The sequence below is a fragment of the Denticeps clupeoides genome, chromosome 4, assembly GCF_900700375.1.
Source record: "Denticeps clupeoides chromosome 4, fDenClu1.1, whole genome shotgun sequence".
In the NCBI taxonomy this organism is placed as follows: domain Eukaryota; kingdom Metazoa; phylum Chordata; class Actinopteri; order Clupeiformes; family Denticipitidae; genus Denticeps; species Denticeps clupeoides.
Window position 1 is genome coordinate 17,840,869 of NC_041710.1, and position 23,995 is coordinate 17,864,863.

Below are 23,995 nucleotides of genomic sequence, written 5' to 3' on the forward strand. Positions count from 1 at the left end.
TAGTGGTCATGTGGCAGTTACATCACAATATTTCAAACACTGGATGATAGGCGAAGTGTGATATTTAGCAGAGATGGTTTGCAGAATTGGTGATGGGCATTCATCACATCTCTTTGGCTCAGTAACAGATGGCCCAGACGCCGTTTTCTCGCCCCTGTCGCTAACTTGTCAAGTCCAGTTGAAAAGCTCTGATTGGCTGGCTAGGTTCTACGCACTCACAGCCAATCAGAGAGGGAGGTTATTTAAAACCGCGGTGCTAATGGCCCTTATATCGGGTGTGCTGGAGGTAAAAAGGCCAGGCTTTCAGCAAAAGAGAGAGCTTGCGGTGGTGCTGCACTAGCTCTTGTTAGCTGCTCCCATTTGGCCTCCATGGAGAAAGGAGGCAGCCAAAAGCTCAGCTTTCAAACGAGCCTCCTCAGGATGTGCTCCCATCGACCTTTTTAAATGGCGCAATCAATAGCAGTGAGCTTGAAAAAGCGGATTGATTCCTGGCCATTTCTACGGCCCAGGAATTGGAGGCCTGCTAGTCTACCTCATGCAGCCTTGAAAACGAGCCGCCACCCGACTGAGTCACCGCCATCAGCACTATCGGCGCAGGTCAGGCAATGTCACCAGGACAATGTCTGCTTCCGATGCAACCTTAACACTGCTGGTCTTATAATCTACCCAGCCTAAACTGTGATTAACGGTCAAGCTATTTAGTGCATGATGATGTATATGTCTCAAAGGAAGTCTCTGCCATCAGAAAGCACATGAGGTATAAAAGATTTGGCAAAAAAAATAAAAAAATAAAAAAAAGACAAAGCTGCTACTTAAAGCTGATCAACCTGCTAGCTCACCTAGCTCATCCCAGAGTTGCCGGCACTTGTCGGTCATTCCTGTTCCCTGCTGTCTCCATAGTGACAGTCGAGGATCAGCCATAAACTGCTCGGTGATGAGGGTCAGCATGCGTGCCCCGTTTGAGTCTCGCATCCGCAACATCTCCCGGACCTAGACACAGATATACACAAAACAGGACTAAAATATGTATAGCTTTTAGCAAACATTACATGCTTGTGAGTTTGTTCGTGGTAATTGGGAGCCACACATAACAATTTCAAGATCCTGAGATTTTGCAAATTCCTACCTTGCAGTCCCTTGTGAATTTGTCAAATGGATGAGCAAAATTTCTGGACTGATGGACACACACACACTACCACAAACAGTGTGATAACTGGCCGCCGGACTTATAGGTGGGCTTGCCAACTTACTGAACCCCAAATGAGGGGCGCTTCCTCACGTGCGGCGGGACACAGCGGCTGAACAACATTTATAATGGAAATCGCAAGGTTTCATAATATAAATCTACACCTTTCACAGTGTAAAAGGACAAGACATGACTCTACTTGCTCCTTTTCTTGAAAAATATACAACAGACCCCCTAAAAGTGTTACCAACCACTGTCACTAACTTACCTACGTTAGACATTTTGAAGGAAAAAGACATTTTTGTAAGCCTTGCATCGCAATAAATTCCACTGCTAGAGTAAATATACTCAAAACCAGAGGAATAGATTTCTCATAAACATTCCTTTATTTAAATAAACCAATTGCAAATACTTAACATATGAACTTGATCTTGTTGAATGCTAATTAGGCACAGGGCTTTCAAGTTTTGAAGATGGGTAAGAGTGACATCCACTAAACCCCACCACCACTACCACCCTGCCCCTACTCAGCCCAGTCCTGTCCATTGTCAGGGGATCAAAGCGGGTACCGGACGGATGGGCTGCAGAAATGAGGGTATTTCATTAATTATTTTATCATTAGTGTTGTTGTTGTTATTAATTGCTTAGACTTTGGAAGAAAGAATTTGATCGCTCAGACAATTCATCATTTCAATCATTTAGCCTATTTGGAGAAAGAGGTCATCATAGATGTGAGTACGTCAGTCATCCTGTGATAACAAAATATGACCAAACCATTTAGCTCATACAGATACAATACTGATATTTTCTGACTGACTGTTGACATGGACCCAGCAGACATGCTTGTTTCATAGTGAGGCGCTACTGTCTAAGAGATCTGCGCAGGCAGTCAGGTTTTTCAAAAAGAAAATGTAGGAATTTCTGTGGGGTAAATAATTATAATTTAAAAGTGTGAGAATTGCCATGTGTGGCATGTGAGCATCTGAAATTAGTGACTTTGGAGCCTTGATTATTGGCCAACATTGTCATGATTGGAATACGCGACTGGAGCGGCCCCTGAAGGGACTAACCAAAACTGCCCATATTTCGGGATGTCCCGGACAATATGGGACTGCTGGCAACCCTACTTATAGAGTACAGGTAATCAAAGGCAAGTGAGTCAAATGAAGGTCAGGGTGCCACTATTTATTATTCTAAGAGGCTAAAGAGAAAAAAAAGTTGACAGGCTAATCTAGAAGACCAATGCAGATCCAGCAAGCAGAACTAATTGCCTAATAGAAGCAAATGGAGATTAGAAAGCTTTACACTGCAATTCGCAAAGGGGTAAGTGTGAGACTGATTCAAAAGACTAAGGAGGAGAAAAGAAATCTAAGATCTTTTGAGCAGCGATATGATCATCAGAGATAGAAATGTGGCCAGAAATGAAAACATACTGGGCCATGGAGAAGGCAAGGCTGCATGACATTTAATTAAAACCCATTGATTTAAATGGGCCTTGCAGGATTTCACAGCCTCATAATTCTTCTGGATGACCCTTTGGTATCGAGCATTGTTTTTGACTAGCACACCCAAACACATGCATGTGATTGAGCCACTTTTCTCTTCTAAAACCATGATCGTTTTAACAAAGCTGTCTCTCTCTCTCTCTCTCTCTCTCACTCACACACACACACACACACACACTCACCTTAGCAAACATAGAGTTGAGCTGTTTGCCTGAGCCGTAGTAACCTCCTTGGGACAGGAACTGTTTGACCTGTTCCCTGACCTGTTCCTCATCCAGATGCCAGCAGTTGTCATCATCAATACTCGCGCCTGCCGTTGGGTCTGGAGCCCCTGAATAAAAAATATATAAAATACAATCACTTAACAATTCCAAAACTTGGAACAATAACGAATACAAAAAGTATAAAAATGAACATGTGCAATTTTGCTAAAATAAAGTGCTGAACTCAACCATTTAACACTCTGTATTTCACTTATGGATTAAAGTGAAATGTGACAGATGTGGGGAAGGACAACAGATCATTTAAACTCTCCAAGCTTTGTCTAAGTGAGCTCTTTCAAGTGTGTCATTAAAAAAATGCACCCAGATACAAGAGTGCATTAGGGCCAGTCAGAGAAAGGTCTTACTGTATTTCCAATAAGCCAATCCTCTTTAGGCTCACACTGTCCCAATGGAGAGCACAGGACCTTCCAGACCATCAAGCATGTAACCTCTTGAGAGAAACAGCATGGCAGACCGACTTTCGGTACCTTATACATAGAAGTGCAGCCCAAAGAAAATGGCATTGCTATCTAGTGTCTGTAGGGTGATGCATTGTATCACTGAGTCATTGCTCCGTCCTTGGAATCCTGTTGTTTTTGTGATAAGAGGATCCATCCTTACAAAGGAGATAATATCATAATAGGATTGGCCAGACTTAGAGAAGAGCAATAACAACTTATGAAGATTAACGTCATCCTGGTCATGGGCCACCGGAGCCCATAACCCATGATGAGAACATCATGGCAAGTACATTTCCTTGGGTTTTCTGAAACAATTAAATAAAGATAATAACAACAGGCTTCTGGCTGGTGGATCAAGCTACCCATCAATCAGAAAAACCTTCCTACATGACAAGGAGCCCTGGCTACTATTAATCCTGCCCTCATTTACTGAGCACAGCTGGATCTGCCTCCTCTCCAGCATCATGGAAGGCATGTGGCTGGAAGTGGGCGGGCCTTTCTGTAGGTAGCCCTGTGCAGCTTTGATCAGGCCTGCAGGAGCTGCATCTCATTGTTCATATGCCAAAAAACAAGGTCAACAAGGTCTTGGGGACTTCCAAATTCATGAGTGCAAGGAGCTACATGAGACACACTGCTCCCTGGGCACACATTTTGTTGTGTGCACCATGTGCTGTGCTGTGTATCACAATGACAATTACTTTTTTTCCTTCTTTTCTCCCCCTTCCCCTGGTGTACAAAAAAAATGAACCTTGAATTACCATTTAACACAAGGTCTATTAAAAACCAGGACTGAAACCAATTTTAGTATAAATTGCTTGAAGCCCAGAGACCCATTTCCAGCTCTTGCTGCCATGGTGAACCCAAAGCAGTGTCCACCATGCGCCATTTTTTTACCATGCACTTGGTTGATCTGAGAGTTGGAAGATAGGATCTCGTCAGCCAGCTTCTGGGCAGTGGGCAGGACCTCCGTGTGGTGTGCGGTGATGAGGTACTGCACCAGCTTCTGCAGTTGGTCACGGTTCATCTGGAAGAGGGTTTCGGAGATGGGAAGACGTAGCTTCACCTGCTCCGGCTTTCGGATGCGATACAGCGACAGCGCCACCACATGCGCACAGTAGAAGATGTCGCGATTGCCACAGCCACATGTTACTGAAGTGATCTTGCAGCGGTCAAAGCTGATGGCCACGCGGTGTGTCACCTCAGGTTCCGATGCTGTAGCCGGCTCTGTGACTGTACCACTAAGGTGGAAGCCTAGAGAGACACAGGGACAGAGAGAAAGATTACTTAAACATGTTCAGTTTTACTCAACTTGGGTAAAAAAAAAAAAAAAAAATAAGCAGGTGCAAAAACAAGTCAACAAGATCAGGCACTATGGCCTGTGGTCATTTCACACACACACACACACACACATCACCCTTAGTGAGCAGTGGGCAGCCATGACAGGTGCCCAGGGAGCAGTGTGTGGGGACGGTGCTTTGCTCAGTGCCACCTCAGCGCTACCTTTGCGGCTTGAGATTCGAACCGGCAACCTTCTGATTTCGGGGACTGCTTCCTTAACCGCTAGGCCACCAATGTTATATAACCTGCAATTGCAGTAGTAAACCTGGAGGTTGCTGTGCAAGAAAGCGCAAATGTGTTTGGTCAAAAAGAAGGCAGGATGGGAAGATGGCTGGACCAAGGGACAGCCTCGCTGCTAAATTAGTCATGATGGATGCCAGAGAAAGAGGAAAGTGGGGGTAGGGTGATGGAGGGGTTACTCTACCTTCCTTTAACCATAGCAACAGAGGCTCCCCGCACACAGCAGAAGAAGAAAGAGGAGTGAAAAGGAAGAGGACGAGGCCACGCAAACACATCATTCACACTCTTCATGTCCTGTCCAGCTCTTTTTAGTCTAGTGTGCCAAATGAGAGTTTACAGCACAGACGTTCAGCACACCAGTTACGAGAACCCAGATGGAGTCCATCTACAAGCCTTTACTGTAGTGTGGGTGGGGGGGCTGGCCACAACATGGACTTTCCATGTGCTAAAGCTACTACAATGAAAGGTACTGCTGTAAAGCTGTACACACACAGACACACACACACAAAATTAATTCTAGGGTTAGTCATGTGCCACAGAAGTGCCTAATAAGCATGAGCAAAGCCGGCTGTTGCCTCGCCAAAATCCCACAAAAGGCCTTTCCAGCAGCGTTCTTCTGATTGAGGCTTCGCCCCAAACCCCCTGCGCCCTCCCCACCCACAACCCTCCCCTACCCTTGATTCTGCTCAGCAAAAGTCCAATTTACTGCCAAGGCCTTTCAGATGGAGCCAAAAGCACAGATCCATCTGATTAAGGGGAGTTTATGGCGATGCCTGTTTTCGTTTTGATAAAGGACGGAAAGGGAATACCTTTATGTGCCACAAATCACTCAAAGCACAAAGTGGCACTCGGGAGAGTTTCAACAGAGATGGATAAAGCACGGATATGACCAATGGTTGCCCCTCCCATCCGGAAGAGTATGTATCTTTACACCTTTTTCCAAAGACAAATCTGTGTAAGACTGGTGCAGTTAGCTTTATACGGACTGTGCACTGTGTTAAATTACTTTAAGACAAGAAAATAGCAGGTCTCTGCCAAACATGATGAAACAAGTCCTTTTAACGGGGACATTTGTGGTGTCACTTTTGACAGTAACATAAGAAAAAACTTTGCATGACTGGTGACTCACAGTAGACCATAACCTTGGCAGAACAACCACAGGAGAGAGCAGATGGCCATCTGGGGTGATCTCTCGACATGTCTTTAAAATTAATTTAAAAAATAACAATGACCAACAGGGATGTGTAGTGTTGCACGACCTGTAGGGTTTACGCCAATTGTATACTGGCTGGCACATTGCAGGAATTGTCACTTGTGCTGGTGCTGCCAAGATCTTGAAGACCAACTCGCCTGAGAGGACTGAATGCTCTAGATGCCTCTTTTTCTAGGTTAACCAAGAACATTAATTACATTGGATACTAGTCAGCAGTTCGGGAAGTTAACAGCAATTTTCTGAGTACTGTAAAGTCATCTCGATAGTGGTAGTAGCCTAGTGGGTAACACCTCTGTCGGTGCCTGTTAACTGTAAGAACCCTGTTGTCTGCATGGACAATATGGTGCGGTAGGGTGGTAGTAGCCTAGTGGGTAACATACTTGCCTATGAACCAGAAAACCCAGGATAAGGGGGTCTGATAAATGCTGTAAAAGTAAATCTCCAAACTTCAAAAAGGTGCTACGGCAGAATATCTAGATGCATTTTATAAGCACAGCTAAACTGAAGGCAAGTTAAATGACATGCTGTAACCAGAATCAAAACATTGATTTTATTCTAATTTTACAGCGGTAGGGTTAACTAACTATCCAGTCACTGCAGATTTGAAGAGGACCCTGAAATACAGATAATGGGAAATACAAAATTAAGCTAAAAGGAGGTGAGCAGGAGACGATGGCGCAACCTGAGCCATGGCAAACCACAGGAGGCGACTCAGCAGGGACCTTTGTGTACACCAGTCAGACTTAACACGTGGGGATATGATGAAGATGATGATACCCCACTTACAGTAATGCTGTCCTCACAATAAGTGGGAGAGTGGGGTGGCTGGGGGTGTTAGCAGTAGTAGCATTAGTGTCAGCCACACCAGGAAAATTGCACCAGGGAAAAGAGCTATTGTTGACAACGATCACATAACAGCACAGCGTTAAGCTAATGCAAAAAGAAAAAACGCAGTCTCTTGATATTCCTCTACCTCACCATGAATTTCATATGACTAGACTTTAATACACAGAATAAAGCCCAGAATAGTAATTTGGTTCAAAAGAGTTTTTTAATGTCCTCGACTCAATGATAAATACATAGATGTTAAAGGGAAAGTTCCAAGGAGAACTTTTTACAGCAAAATGATGTTTGCATAAGAGCATTGGCTTGGAGATCATAATGCAAATCATCAGCTGTGCTATTAGCAAATTGTACAGAATGCTCAGACACACACACACACACACACCACCTTGAGTCTAATCTAAAACACCAACCTTCAGAAAATGAATGCATATGCTAACAGGATTTGGACTGAAAGGTCTGGGAGGAAGTGTGTCTCTCTCTCTCTCTCTCTCTCTCTCTCTCTGGCAGTGACAGTGTGTGTGACAGGGCCTGCTGGAGGGGTTACAGGGAACTCAAGGACCCCATCGGCTCATGTGACAGAGAGACAGAAAGTGGGGAGAAAAAAAAAAGAAAAAAAAAAGGGAGGGGGCTGTCGCTGATGGACGTAAAGAGCCCTCCTCGCCTTTCACCGCCATCCTCTCTCTCGCCCTACTCTTCTCCTCCATCCCCCTCTGCTCTCCTCCTTTCTCTCCTCCACCCCAATGCCCCAGCCTTTGTTGGGTGGGACATGGCACTGAATGCATCCTATACTATGCAGCATTGCTCTTTTCAGACTCACCCATCAGACCTATGGAGAAAAGGAGTGACAGAGTCACTCAGAACAGAAGAAGAACAGAGTATGGAGGATTGAGGGCTGGACCTCAACCTCAGTCGTGTCGTGTTTCGAGGGAACGAAAGACAGAAAGAGAGATGTTGTGTCTTAAGAAGATGGAAGGGCAGTGTCAGTCAGAGCGCAAGACATCACTTCATGACACTGATGAACGTAAATGTGGGTCACAATGCTCAACACACACACACAGTGCGAGTTGGTTTCCTCAATTGTTTCCTTGGAAAAGCACAGCAGGTTGCAGTTACTGCTTAAGGCAGACACACACACACACACACACACACACACACAGAGAAAGGACAGCTGATCCGGTAGTTCGGCAGGAACAGTGTCACACGCTCTACTGCCTTGTGTAATGTACACATGTCCACAGTGATAAGACGTGACGTCTTTGTTTAATGGTACACAAGCTTTTCCTGGCACTGAAGAACACGACACTGAAGAAAAACAGGTTTGAGAATCAAGTGCAGCCTCTGCAGAAGATCCCTGCTCATGGTTAGCAGATGCTGAGCCACACCATTCCAATTTAGTGGCATGTTCTCACTCAAACAAAAATATTACAAACTAAGGGTGAGCGATAAGGCCAGAAGAGATGATAATGCAACCATACATTCTATATATAAAAATAAATAAATAAATAAATATAAAAAAAAAAACTTCTAGGTGGAATGTGCTCAGGTGGAAAAAAATAATCAGTCCGCTTCCAGTTGCACTGTGACAATGAGCCTCCATAAAGCCCATCTGACTGATGAACAGATGAAAAGCCATCCCTGGGGTCGGGTGTGCGCATCAGTGGCCACATGACAAGAAGGGGGCTCTCTCAGGAGTCTTATGTCTCAATGTAAAGAATCTAATCTAACCCCCCTGCGCGTTTCTGCCGTCTACGCTGAAGCTCACCATATGGAAGATATGACACAGAACAACGTGGCAGAGATGAGAGACACTGAAGTGGTCGGGAAGGAGGGGTGTCATGATTGAAGTGCTGCAGTTGATGCATTTAAATACACATTCATTCACACTTGTGTTTTCACAACCACTGAACTCGCTACCTGCTTAAGTGGTGTGGGGTTAAAAAGGCTATAGGCAAACCAGAAGTCAAAACCCCCAAAAGAATAGGGGAAAAAAAAACATGAGAGGAAATGAGGAGAAACATCCCCCTGGCTCTCATTCATTCACCACCATCTATTTGCACCATCTGCCGCTCCAGCCCGGCTCCACCCACACGAAAGCTCCATCAGCCAATCAGGGAAGGGGTACATTCCCCATTCTCAAACCATTAACTTCTAATCAGCCATGGCAGGGGCTAAGAGGAGCTCTCTATGGGAAGAGCAGAGGCCAGAAAGGCTTGAACAAGAGGCTCTGCCCCCTCCACCCTTCCCCATGTTCCATCTGTCCCGGCAGCCATACAGTTAACTCATCGAGGCTGGTGCTCCCCCCTCCCACAGACCCCTCTATCTCCACACAACAGACATGCATATGTACAGCCAGGCATACAAACACTGAGAACGGGCTGGTTTGGGGGGTGGGAGTGATAAAAAGGGGGCCCTGATTGATTCATTCAGCATGTTTCACAAAAAAAGAAAAAAGAACCCCCCCCCTCAAGTCTCCTGTTCATTCGTTTGCTCGCCACCTCGCTCTTTGAGGGAATCATTTGTCATGATCATTCTAGATTGATTTCTGATTCTTTGCATTGTGGAGTGCAGAAAGAGGGAGAGAGAGAGAAAAGGAGCAAGGTTCAATCAACAGCCTTCAACATTCCCATGTGCAAAGGCCACAAGGCAGATTCCATAAAGCTAAAATGCTGTTTTTTGTAATAATAAAAAAGAAATCTGTTTGTTTCTATCAGAGTGTGTGCACCCATAACAGGGTGTAAGGAAAGGGTGTGCACAAAAGGCGGGGCTAATAACACCAGTAATGTAAGCTTGCGTCTGCAAAATGGGCTTTCATATCAGCAGCTAATTCACAGCAGAAACACAGGCCCACAGCAAAACCAAAAAAAACGAGATGAATCGCACTTCGGCGCCGCAACAAGCACAGATGTCTTGCTCCAGATAAAAGCAGACATACTTGAAGTGAAATGCGGCACAGACGATGGCGGGAAGGAGGGAGGGATTTCCTTTCATTGTTGTGTGATGCTCAAGGTCCTGCTTCTTATCAGTGCAAAAAAAAAAAAAAAAAAACCCACAAAGAGAGAGAAGAAAATAAAAATACTTTCTTTCCTGGACTAGCTACATAGAAGCATCGCAGTTTTATTGCTTACTCATTTAGTGTTAAATAGATCTAAAAGAACTGAAAGGCTGTACATGACACTGCATAAATTAAGGGTGGACACGATTGTGTGTCATGGAGGTTTTGTTCTTGAGATCCTCCAAGCTGGTCTGTTTTAATCGGAATGGACATACATGCAGGCACATTTGATTGGTTCCACTTATGCCCTTCTGTTGTAGCAGCCTTTATTTAAAAAAAAATGTTTGATGGTGCACGAAACTTCAGCATTGGATGGTACGAATGTTGGTGGTACCGACTCTAAAAATAAGTGTGCAGTCACTGGGGAAAAAGCCATGTAAATGCCTCAAGAGTTCAGTTCAAAATAAAATGAGATGGGGGAAAATGAATGCCTCAATACTTGTCAAATGAGACAAAAAAACATCCAGAATTTTACATGCTAATGAGGTAAAAGCCCTGCTAGATACAATTCCCAGAATTCAAATGGAGAAAAAAATTAATGGAAGAAGTTTCATTTAAAATTTGCATTCTGCCTTTTTAGGGGGTCATTTGGATACCTGTCTCTTAATCAAATATATTATTATGAGACTTATTAAACATATGGATTGAATATACTTTTGCACTCAAATGCCACTGATATTTTATCAATGTAGTTCTCAAACCCATAGCATTTAGGTTATGTGAATAATACCTACCACCAGAAATAAGGCGATAAATAGTGAACAGTATGGGGTTTCTTTGGAAATCTTGCCATTTCTCACAACACAGCATGCAGTACCTCAGAAATGTGTAGGACTTGGGATATTGGTTTCTGCTTACATGAAATCTAAGAGACCACAACTAGCTGAGAGGCAGCCTGGATGGCTAAGAGATCCTGACAGCATGGAAAGGTCACTCGCCAATATTTATCCCCCACCCTCCTTTAACCACCGACAGATCACTGGCTGAAATTTCACTAACTGCTATCATGGAGCCCTGAAGGCCTCATCCGCAGAACTCGGCCCAACCCTTTGGCCACCCCTCTCCTCTGACATGTTAAAGGTTCTGTTTAATATGCATGTATGCACAAACCATCTGCTTGCCTAAGTTTGACAAGGAGCCGTCCAAGTGGCACAATGTCTCCTTTGAGGGCCACACGCCGGACCTGAAAGCGCGGTCTGTGCTGGCAGATAGCAGCATGCTTTAAGAAGCTTATATTTCCTTATTCACATTAAAAGCAGAAAAATACATACAATCCAAACAAAACAATAAAGCATAAGCAGGGAAAAGAAAAGAGGCATGGAAAAAAATGTCTCAACAAATCTCCTTTGAACATGCACGACAAACATTTCTCACTAGTGCTTTTTCAGCACACTAGATCTCCCCTTTTGTGCTAAGCTAGCATACAAGGTCTCTGCTGAGGTACCATGGGTACCTGAAACCAGTCTGCGACAGAGCTGTAAATCACCATCAGAGAAAGAGGAAGGAAGACAAAAGCTGACACCAAATCACAACTCAACGCACAGTTATAAAGCTGCAAGGTTAAGGAAAGTCAATATGTGCTTTGGGCAGCTCCCTTCAGTGGCCTTTCATTCGCATTGCCTTAGAAACAACAAACCATCAAGTCCTGAGATGCAAAGCTCAGGACCTGTACTATCAGGTGGAATACGCGGGATGAGGTTTCTGCATTGTGCAGAAATTAAATTGCATTTTCTATTTACATTATTTACTGCATCAATCTACTGTTGAAGTGGCAGTAAGTTCATGATTATGTTCATAAGCCTGAAGAGCGTTCATGAAAGTGCCAAGTTTGATTTGAAATTGATTTGAAGACACCACCCAATTTACAGAAGGAGGTGTAAAATAGGAGGTGTAGGTTTGCAATGGCAGGAAGGGACAAAAGATCAGGCCCAACGAGTGCTTCCAGATCTCCTCTTGCATGCATGATTATGAAGCAAAGGCCTGAAGGAGCGTTCCACAAAGACAGAGTGGGGAAGAAAGGCGTATCTCTAATTACCGCCACTCCTGCTCGTCCCTCCTCGCCCTCCACTCCGAAAATACAGCTCCATTGTCTTAAGCCCCCTCCCATGCTTCTCCCCACGCCTCTTCGCCCCCCGCCTCTGCTAGCGCAGGCCTTGCGCTGGAAGCCCCATGAGCTGGCGTGCACGGGCTAGCCTAGCCGCTAGGCTCTCCGGCTGCCTGCAGTCCTAATCTCACGCTGACCTGCTTTACTCCCCTCGCGCCGGCTGCCCACTGGGCTTCCCGTTCACAGGGCCCCCTTTGTTGTCAGACAGGGCTGTCTAGGCCTCGGGCAGGGGTCTGGCCTGGCCATTGTTGCCCACAATGAGCGAATAGTGGCGTTCAGGCGTCAGCTTGGAGGCAGGGGCCTGGTCGACCACCGCCACCGCTGGGAGAGGATGGGAAAGAGAGACTGGGAAACGAGATAGGACTGAGCAGAAGGAGCAGGGTTGAAAGGCGGGGTTGGTGAAGCATTGGTGGCGGTGGCTAGGACACAATCGCCCATGGAGACCAAATGAGTCTTTGTGCGAGGCACACAGATAATAACACAAAACAACAAGGACCACATGTTAACGTAAAGAAATTATATCAGTGTAATAAAACAACCGCGCTCACAGATCCGTATTTACGCCCTGAGCGAGATTATCCAATCTGCGGGGAGCGTTCCGATATTACGCGTGCCCAGCCAAACAAAGCCGCTTCAGTGCATTTGTGCAGATGGTCACAGAGCATCGTCCTTAACGGTCCATCACCCCGCAGAAACACAGGAACCCACTCAGTGGCCCGTGCCACCGTGCTTCCCGATGACCATTGTGCGGCATTTGCGTTAAAAAAAATAAACGTTACACAGGAAGGGCCTTTCCTGACAATGCATTTGCAAGGACAGATGAACTGATCATCGGACAAAAAAAAATCTTGCAAAAGCTGGGGGGTGAGGGGTGGGGGGGCTAAAGCCAGTTTATTTTGCCAAGGGCAGATTGAAGCCTGGTGCGGACACATGTGCACGCATACAGGATAATAGGAAATGCTCAGTAAACAATGCAACACAATGCGCAATGGCTGCGCTCTGTGTCCAAAGAAAAGGCAGCCAGACAGCCATTCATTCAAATGGCCCTGAATATCTGAAAAGAGCAGCCAACCAATAACAGGCACTCTACGGCATGCTGAGAGGGACACACAAGGCCAGCGTGTTCATGGGGGCCGGCATTTGCATGGTGAGAGTGAGCATGCGCTCTGATCCAGGAATCTCTGGACATTTTGAGCTCATTTCCCACACAAGGTGTTGATGAAGGGGTGTAATATGCATTTGTTATTCATACTGGAGGTAGGGGCTCTCGTGTGTGTGTGTGTGTGTGTTGTTGAGAAGGCAGGGGACGAGGGTGTATTCACAACTCGCCACAGCTAGCTGCTGGTATTGACAGACCCAACACAAGGAACAATGGCGTGTTAGACCTGGGGGGGGGGAAGCTAAACTGACAATGATTCCTGCTAAACAAGGCTAAACATGGAAATCCAAGCCGGGTTTCTCGCATTCTCACTCTCTCACGCAGATACACACAGCTCTTGCATTTCTTTATCATCCGTTCAGCTCAGACACAATTGGATCTCATCTGAGCCCAGCCAGCCAGAGTCCATTTTAAAAGGCTGGATATTGATACAAGTCCTTTACAACGGGAGCAGCTTTCTCCCCATGCCTCGGATGGACTCACAATGGCCGACTGATTGCTAAGTGTGGCTCCCTTTCTCCTGAAGGGCGACAAGAAGGAAAAGGCCAAAAAAAAAAAAAAAAAAAAAAAAAAAAAAAAGTATTTTAAATTATGTAGATTTAAGCAGTGCTTCTCATGACACCAGGAAGCAGTATAAATATTCATAACTTGGCCTCCAACCCTGTTGAAGAGGGCAAGCTAGGGAGGTCACTGTGGAGGCTCTGGCCAATGAGCTCCCAGCTCTGCATGTCTGGACTTGACTTTAATAAGAGATCCACGTGAGAGAAAAAGAGAGAAATAAACGGCAAGAAAGTATCAGAACTGATAGGAGCAAAAAACGGAGCAACACACACCACGGCCGTGGCAGACTTCAGTGGATGCGACACGTCAAGGTCGCCAGGCGCCGTACGCACGTGTGAATGAGTTGGTATGGGGATGGGGGGTGTAGGCAGGGCAGGGCAGGGCGGGGGTTGGGATGGACAAAAGCCTTCACCTGTGCCAGCTGTACCCGGCTCCTGTTGGCAAGTGCAACCTTTCTCCCTGAACACACACACAGTGCTCCAGGTAGTGGGAGGGCGAGAAGAAAAGGAGAGCGGGAGGGGGCTGGAGCTAATGAATCCAGCAGAGACAGAGCAACGTTGTGCGGGTGCGAGTTTGGATATGTGGGTGCGTGTTTGCAGAGGTCTGAAATAGAGAAAGGCGTGACAACCCCCAGAAGGCTTCGAGCCGAGTGTGCGGTTTGTCAGCAGGAGCGGCGAGGCGCTGCAGTTGTGTGTAGGGCCGAGCCGCTCTTCACTCAGCTACTGATGACTGACCACAGCGGGGCCTGGCACTGCTACAAACAAACAGCGGCTACTCCGGCAACACCCACCCACACCCACACACACACACACCAGCACACAACTGTTCATGTCTGGGAGCTTACGGGGGTTCTTATTACTGCAGAGAGAACGAGGCACATGCCCCCAAGTCAATGAATCTCCCATGAACCAAGATTTTAAAGGCGTGGTGAGACGGAGTCCTCGCCAGCCTTCGCACGGTACCACAACGCTCGGCATTTCTCACCAGAGAATGAGAAGGCAGAGGGAGGCAGGGAGGCCTGAGTCAGTGGGTTCCTATGCCAGTCAAAGCCCAGCAGAGTCAGGCAGGCCCCCTCCGCCCACCCCATGCAGGGACACGCGCCAAACATAATGACCCACACACAACTGGCATGGCACAGTGCAAGTGAAAGTAGATGTGTGTGTGTGTGTGTGTGTGTGTGTGTGTGTGTGTGTGTGTGTGTGTGTGTGTGTGTGTGTGTGTGTGTGTGTGCCTGTGAGAAAGAATGAGAGAGGGGGGTGACAGGCAGGGAGAGAACATGCGAGGAGGAGGAGGAGGAGGAGGGGTGTCTGTCGGAATGCCAGCTTGAATTCCACGGGCATGCTGCCTCACTCACCACGGCAACTGAGGGAGAAGTGTGTGGACTTCAGAGAGGGAGGGCGGGAGGGAGGGAGGAGAAAGAGACATCAATGGAAGGAACTGGGCACTGGGCCAAGCTCCAGTATTACAATAGAAAAGAAAGAAAGAAAAAGAAAATGACAGAAATAAGTAGTAATAATGGAGAAAAAAAAAAAAAAAGACAGAACGAAAGAAAGTGAGATTGGAGGGGAGGCAGCAGGCTAGGTTGATGTCTTTTCCGAGGGTGAGGGCAATTCAATTATCACAGGAGTTGAAGGTGCCGAGCTGACACAGTGGCGCTGACATACAATAATATCTACAGAGGATGCCAGCCTGAGAGCTGCAATGAGAGAGGGAGGAAGCAGAGGGGCAGACTGACCATTCGATTTCAATTTAAAAACGTAACGTTTCTCATAGCATTTACATTTATGGTATTAATCAGATGCCCTTATCCAGAGTGATTTACAACTCGGGGTTAAGTGTATCAGAGGCACAATGGTTCAGTAACCCACTGGGCTACTACCACCCCTAAATAATTTGCGCAAGAGGACAACGAGTAGCTGGTGACACTTGAAACCAGGTCACCCACACTAATGATGAACGACATAACGGCTCGACTAGAGGGGATTCTTTTGCTCATTGCACATTGTAATGCATTTTAACATACATTTTTCTGTTTTCTTTGTGTATTCACACCCATCTGGAATCCAGAAAATAAGATACACATATGCGTATATTGGGGTATTATCCGAAAGGTGTTCTTATGATACAAATGGCCAGTACAAGAGCCAGATAGTCAAATGAACTCAGCTGTCACTTCCTGGTCAGGCAACCAAGTTCTCAAGAAAGTGCCAGGGGAGCAATACATGGGCAGTCCAGAGTTTTTCTGCTGAACGGTCCTTTTTGAAGTACCTCTGGTGTTCCTAACCAATAAACCTATGTTTGCCGATTGCATTACTTTTGGCTGACTGGTACAAAAAAAAAAAAAAAAAAAGTGGTGTGGGAGCGCGGTTTAATAAGTAGCCTTGAGACACGTGACCTAACTGCCCCACTCTCTTTACTCCAGTGAAGAAAAATGTAATAATAAATAAATTTTTAACTTTAAGTCAACCTGAGGACAACTAGGCAAGGTTCACAGCAGATCTGCTCAGCCTGCTGAAAACAAAGTGTCGCAGCCGGCTGGATGGACCTCCTCCACAGCTCATTACGCTCTATCTCACACTGATTATATGGATGGCGCATGAGTAATGGCCATCGGGCTGGACTCTGGACCTCAAGGTCACGGGCATGAATCTTCATTGGGGGGCTGAATGGCTGTGTCCTTGAGAAGCGACACGGAGAGTCCATTCGAAAGTTAAAAAGCTTGGCTACCCCAGCACTAACTTTGACAGAGCCGCAACCATGCAAATGTGCAGACACGCTCATAAAACTCCATGTTCCGTGAGAAATGACTCAGTCAGCAAAGTGTCAGCATTACTACAAGCTAAACCCTTCAGATCGGCCTACAAAGTTAACCACGGAAAGCTTTACATGAGCAATATGAAAGACGAACAATAGAAATGGGCGTCCATGCCTTCCAACCCAGATACCATCTGGACAGTCGCACAGTGAGGACATCCCACCCACCGACCCCCCAAACTCTGACCGCGCCCCATCCCAACCTTGAGATTCATACCACCCCCAACCCCACAAATCCCCTTTTGCCTATTCATTGTCTCCAGGAGCTTCTCTTGGCTTCCCTCAGCATGGTGTGTCTTAAACACACAGGAGGCTAATCCTGTTACATAGGGGCTAATAATAAATGAATATACGAAAAGCCAGTTAGCCTGCACAGAAGGGGAGCCGGGTGGGAGTGGGCTTGAACAGTGAGACAGGGGGGAGACGGAAGGGTTGCAACAACAGAATGCTTCTTGGGACCAAAGATGTCACTTAGCAAGGGCACAACATGTCCTCACCATGTGCAGAGGTCTAATTTGTGCCCCCCCCAGCCCCCTTTAAGACAGCCCTGGGGATAAGGGAAGGTTTTAATCAGCGCCAAAAGAACGCTAGATCCATCAGATATGCTAATCAGAGATCTTACCTGAGCAAATACCCTCAAGAGCAGTCTCATCTATCTTAAGGCCTTTTTAATAATGCAGGAATGAATGACTGGGATGGAGGGATGTTCATAGTGGGGTGTGAGAAGAGAGGGGGTTCATAACACTCCTATCATTACAGATGAATAAGTGGGCTGTAAAATAAATAAACGACTATTAAAAGAAAAAAAAATATTTTTACCAACCCATGCGCGTGCATTAGCTAATTTGTGAAATTAACACAGTAGCAGCTTTCATCATGTTTGTAATAATGCTTCATTATAATCAAATCAAACAAATGCCTGTGATTATCCATGAATCCAAGGATCCAAGGCTCCATGGCAAACATCTACTCTGTTCACTTGCTAGCAAGAAGCATGGTCATCTCAAAATACAGTACTTGCAACCCAACCTCACCCGCGAAGCAACCCCCAGCTCGAATGAATGTGATGTGTGAACAATCAATGTAGGCGGAGGCAATAAAAAAAAAATTATAGTCAAGCATGTCATTTCTGCAAATGGGCCAGGAGATGGTTTTCCATTGTTATGTTTAATGCCACTTTCGTTTCAGCCTGTAATAGCAACACAATCTTCTGTGGTCGGGATGAGACTGCAAGCTTTGAAGTTGGGGGCATAAAGACCGGCTGCCGCACAAAGAGGCTTCTAGGCTTCTCAATTTCAGCTAGGGGAAATTGAGAGGCAGACGTCCATTGTGGACAACCATTGACTTCAAAGCTGGGGCGTGTTTACAATACATGTGTGCCATTTGAATTGGTCCGAGTTACGAAAGCCTAGGGAGGGAGGGACATGGAGGGCAAGTGGGAGAAGGTAGGAACAGGAAAGCCCCTGAACAGACACATGCCTACCATAGTGATCTAATAAGTTGCCGTATGCCAGTACATCCGACAATGACAATTTCAGAGTTGTACTGTTGAGGGGAGTGACCCCATCTCCCCTCCTCCATTCCGCCTCACTTCCCCAGAGGGGCTCACAGCCATGTGCTTTTGTTGGAAAAGTATATAAGACTGACCTGCTCAACTTTCCATCCACATACAGCCGCACACAATACTCATTTCACTACGTGACATTTGGAGGAAATAAGAAAAGGAGGGGTAGAGTAGGAGGAGAGGAGAGCGGTGATCTTTGAAAAGGTAAGAGCCACGTGTTAGTCTTACACTTATTTCTCTAGAAAAGGAGGTTTTATCTCCCACACACCACACTGAATGGGGGTTTATGGTTCCAGAATAAAAGTGACACACAGGTGATTGCCGATGCTGCCCCAACCGCAAAGCCACCACAGAGGAAGTAGTTGCTGGTGCTTGAATAAGCACAACTTCCCATATGTGTGCATACAGTGCAGAGAACCCACGCTCCTACCAGTGCATGTGACCGGTGCAGAGCAAGCGCGTAAACACGAGCCACGGCGCGCCAATCAGACAGACTCTGTGTCTGGCCTTCGACTCTCCCTCCGCGGGATTAGAGGCGCTGGGCTGGAAGAGGGATGGGCAGGGAGGGAAAGAAAAGGAGGGTGGCCAGATGAGCATGCACAAGGGCCCCCGAATGGTAATGAGAGATCGGGACTCCAATCAAACTGAATTATCCTAGAAAGGCCTCTTCAATCACTGGCTGATTTACTCTGCTGTTTTTTTTATCCCCTCCCATCGCTCCTTCATATTTTTTTTTCCACAGCCCCCCTTGCGTCCCCGTTACACATGGAAGAGATGAAACAGGATGAAAGGTAGCCTGGTCATGAATATTCCCTTAAATCAGGCTCTAAGTGACACCTCGGCAAGTGCGAGAGGACACCTGTTTTTTGGCGCTGGGTGGCAGGGCCGTGGCGGCAGCAGCCACTGCCATTCATTAGTCGGCCTTTGTGCTTTCCTGTCATGGTCACAATGATCCACCATTTGCTGCTGATGAAAACAAATTGTGTATCAGGGAGCACTTCAATACTGCGACCCCCCCCCTCCCGTCTGCCCCCACACCCCCAGATTGGATATCTCAAAAACACAAGCCTAACAAATCCATTACTCTTTAACGCCACTATAACGGAGCTTCCTGTCACAGTGGAGAATGAATAATTATTTTTTTTGGCACGGAAAATAAAACAAGGGTCCATTAAGCAGACGTTTCATCTAAATACATAAATATAAGTAAATGAAAGCGCCGCCAGCGCCGTCAGAGCAGGTGCAGAGGAGGTGAAGGTGCCGCAGACAACGCCGTCGAGCCGTGCCTGCATTTCAAACCGCGCAGAAAGTCCCACCTCTAACCCAGGCGGCACGAGGCCGTGAAAGGGAGAGACGTGTTTTATTGGGAACCGGATCAGGTACTCTTAAACTGCGACTTTCTTTTTTATCTGTTGCGTTTTAATGTTATTGTTGCAGGTCTCCTTCATCCTTCCCTCACCCTCGCGGTCCCCCCCTTCATCCCAAAGATAAGGCGGTGCGCTTTCAACACTGATTTACGCTTTCAGACGCCGGCCGCTCCCCATCTTGCTGCCGCGGCAGAAAAAGTGCTTAGCATTCTGCCGCGTACAGTGGAGAAATTAAATTGGCAAAAATTAGAATTTAAAATCAAAAGGGCTCCTTCTGAAGCTGGAGTTGTTGAAGGGTGGGGCGACATTGGTGTATTCCGGAGGGGATCTCGAGTGTGCCCTTGGACAAACTCTAGAAGATTCCCCCAGAGACGGGAGTATTTTATTAACCTCCCCTCCCCTCCCCCTCATCACTCCCCATCCCTCGCACCCCCAGCGATATTAAAATCCTACCACCATTAAGACTATGATTAAGTTTTCATTATTGGCCACCTCCCCTTCCCCCCGTGCCTTTTTCTCAGCCTGATTGGCATTTACACTTTCTGTGACTGGCGGCGCGATATCGTAAAGTTTGATATCATATCATTACACCGTTATTACCGCAGTATTTTACATCATGTTTCACAACGGCGGTCGATAATGTTCTCCACTCGTGCCACCCCCCCTCGCTCTAACTCAGCGGGCTATACCCCCACCCCACCAATGACTCCACTCAGGGGACATCGCTCTCCAGCAGACCCACAATGTTGCCCCCCTTCGGTCCCCTTCCGCCCCCTGTGCTCCGGGGTGGAGGTCCACCCTGATCTGATTAAACCATGACAGGGAACCACAATCGGCTTCTCTCCTCGCATCTTCCTGCCTGCAGCCTATACAAACTTGGCCATTCAGGGCTCGGCTTTCTCTGGGCAAAACAAATGACTTTTGTAGTGGGGGCTTGTTGGTCGGGCGTGTGGATAAAAATCTCAATTTTAGAACCAATCCTAGCACGTGAGGTAAATACGGTAAAATCGTGCAATTGTGCACATCCGTAAAAGAACGGTGGCATCGGAGGAACCAGAAGAGGCCAAGCGATGTGGCAGTAGCGCGCTTGTTTGTTTCAGAGAAAAGACTGGAAGGGCGGCGTGCTGATTGGGTAGCGGAGCGGTGTGAGAAATGCGTGGGGGTAGGGGGCGGAGGCTGGGGGTCCAGGCGTAGCCCTGCGGCTGTTGCCCACATTAATCACACCGGGGGTGGTGGGGGTTGGGTGGGGTTTGAGGCATCACTACCCCTGCCCCCTCCCATCCACCACTATCTTTCATTGCATGTTTGCACTGGTGTCTTCCACTGTCAGCCACACAATCAGAGAGGGCTGCAAGACTAATGAGATGTCTCTCTCTTTCCTCATCCTCTTTTCTCCATGCTGACAGTGCTGACGGAACAGCGTGTGGGTTTGGGGGTGGGGTACGGGGCTTGACAGGTTGCCTACTTCCTCAGCCTCTCATATTTGCCTTTTGGTTGTACGCCACCCCCACTCCCTCGTAACACACCTTCTCCAATCGCGCTCCCTCATTTCGCTACCCCCCCTTCACCAGTCATCTGTTCTCTCAGCTGCCTGACGGAGGCAAGGGCTTAATGGGCCATATCAGCACAGCCACTGCAGGGAAACCCAGAAAACCAGGCCTGTCATTAGACACTAGAAAAAAGGGAGTCATAGAGGAGAAAGGAAATGAGAGAGAGGGAGAGAGAAAGGAGCTGTCTCTTAAAAGACTTCATTTTACTTAAGATAAAATCCATTTGGAAAGTGAAAAAAAAAAAAAAAAATGGCATTCAATTTTTAATGGCGAATTGGACCTAGCACAGCGCCACATATACAGCAGGGCTAGCTCATTAGCCGCGCTTACATTATTCAGTACGCCAACGCCTTGCGTTCCCCCCTCTCACACTGGACTAATGAATGACAAAGGAGAGTGGGTACAGCAATGAGGTAGAACAGGGGAGGCGGTACCATCTGCAAAACCCAATGCATATCCAGGAACAGTACAAGAGATGCCATTTTGTGGCTTTCTCTGACATAAGAACAGTGTGTGTGTGTGTGTGTGTGTGTGTATATATATGATTAAATGCTGTGCAACGTTATGCAAGGACCAGAAGCCTTTACACAAAGGCAAAGCCGCCTCTTGATTGTCACAGGCCAATGAGTGAGCATGGATTGCAGACCGGTACTTTAATAACTGCTCAAAGAATGTATTTTGAACTCCTACAGCAATAAACACGTTTATGTCCCAATGACACCTTTGACTCATCACTGTACAGCCACATAAATCATATCTATCTATAAATTACCACCAGACCGGCTCCTGACATGGCCACGCTATCTTTCCAAGCACGGCGCAAAGAAGCTCTGCAGAGGTCATTCCTGGCATTCTCAGAGGTGTGTTTATTCAAATCACCTGAGACAGGCTGTCCCCACATGACACAACAGTCATTTCAGAACAAATTATGCCTAGAAAATAAAATTATGGATTGAGTCAAGTGAGACGCCAATGCTGAACACCCTCAAGTCTTGTCCAGTACTCGTCTACGCACACAAGTTCCAATTACTGCCATACTTTAAGCAAATCGCACATAGCTATCGTAGCCTCTCGCCTTAACATGTCAATTAGCGGCCTAGCGCTACCCCACGATCGGCTGCTTAAATATTCATGAGATCGCAGCTTTCTGCCATCTGGGTGCAAATCCAATAAAGGAGGTTAAAAAGTCATCTCCACTGTAGGCCAGCCTCCTCCGACGGCGAAGGGCCGATCCGTTCTTGCAGCGTGGCAACTGGCTTAAGTGCTTAAAACTCTGCAAGTTAATTAGAGCTGAGATTCATACTTGTTACACCAGTGAAATAAATGTGATTAGAAGTGGCGCGCCACGACAGCAATATACTGGGACACAATGAACCTGTTGGGGGCTAAAGAATTAATACTTTGCAAAGCCTGAAAGGATCGTTTTACAATTTTCTTCGGATGAACTGGTTGAGTAACACGCATGAACGTGCCAAAAATCACAAATGCAAACTGGTTGTTATCGTCGTTGTGCTGATATGTTGAACTGGTTTGAATAAAGAGACATGACGAAATGAAAAGAAATGGGCTAGAAAAAGTCATTTGATCAATATTTCTGTGGACAAAAGCAAAATCAATATCACATATGAATTAAATAATGGAAGTATCGTGTTTTGGGGCCAGCGCAAATAAACAGCGACCTTTTAGTTCTGTGTTCCAATATATTAATATAATGCTGGCAAAAAAAAAAAAGGGGACAAGGATAATAAAAACAAGACAAAAAACACGAGACCAGTCCTTTTCAAAAGACGGCTTCAGAAGGTGAGCGGGTATAATCCACCGCTCGCTCTCGTGCTCTCACGCACAGGCGGATTTTAGCATGTGGCTAATAGTTTTTTTTGAGGGCCGAGACTCATTTCTCTCGCCTCGCAGCAGAATGCTTGACCCCCAAAACCCCTCCCCGAAATCCAGACTGGAGAAAAATGAAGTTTCCATGTGAACCGGCCACAGGGAAAAGAGGGGGGGGGTTGAAAGGCCTGCGAACCGGGGAGGGGGAGGGCGGCTGGCTAAATGCCTGCGTGCTTCCTCCACACCCAGTTTAGTGTTTCAGCTCCAGATGTATGGCCGCACGCATCTGCTACACGCTTCTCCTCTTCGTCTCAGTTCCCCTTCTCCCTTTCAACTCTGCTTGCCTAAGCGCAACATCGCCATGCTATACCATTCCGTTTCCTTTTAAACCTCGGCGCCTGACTCCACACCCCGCACCCCTCCCCTCCGCCTGATTTCCCTTCTCTCTTTTCACCGACGGGGTTTTTTTTTTTTTTGTGTCCTCTGGAATTCTTTTTGCATTTGTTAGGCAATTACAGCCAAATGAGGGTCCATTAGGGCTGTCTGGAGGCCACTTCTTTCAAGCCAGGCAGCTCGGCGAGCTCCCTGCTCCCTTAGACGTCGACACCCCGCTGCTGAGGAGATCTGGTTGGAACAAACACAAAGAGGAAGAGCCACGGAGCGGTGGCCATGACGTGCGAGAAGTCACACGCGTACGAAAATCTTTACCCGCGCACCACGCATCGAATGAAATAAAAAAAAAGGCGTTATACAATACTGCCCAAACTAATTAGAAAGCCATTACTCCGGCACCGGGAGCGATGTGTGCAGACACACCGGCAGCTGCCGCCGGAGGAAAAGCGGCCTGGGAGGCGGTTTCCGTGGAAAAGCGTGTGCATCTGCGGTGCTTCGGGAGGCAGGAATGGGATGTGACACGGAGGGAGGGAGGGAGGGAGGGAGGCAGAG

General features: G+C 46.8%; 1 protein-coding gene across 1 annotated transcript in view; it reads right to left on the reverse strand.

Moving 5' to 3' along the window:
• The window catches only part of zswim5 (zinc finger, SWIM-type containing 5), a 38,129-nt gene that overhangs the window by 10,143 nt on the left and 3,991 nt on the right, over positions 1-23,995 (reverse strand). Inside the window, exons 2-4 of the mRNA XM_028978246.1 lie at positions 4,310-4,666; positions 2,874-3,022; positions 840-990 (exon numbers count right to left, since the gene is read on the reverse strand). Coding sequence (XP_028834079.1) covers positions 840-990; positions 2,874-3,022; positions 4,310-4,666 — 657 coding nt within the window. The remainder of the gene's footprint in view (positions 1-839; positions 991-2,873; positions 3,023-4,309; positions 4,667-23,995) is intronic.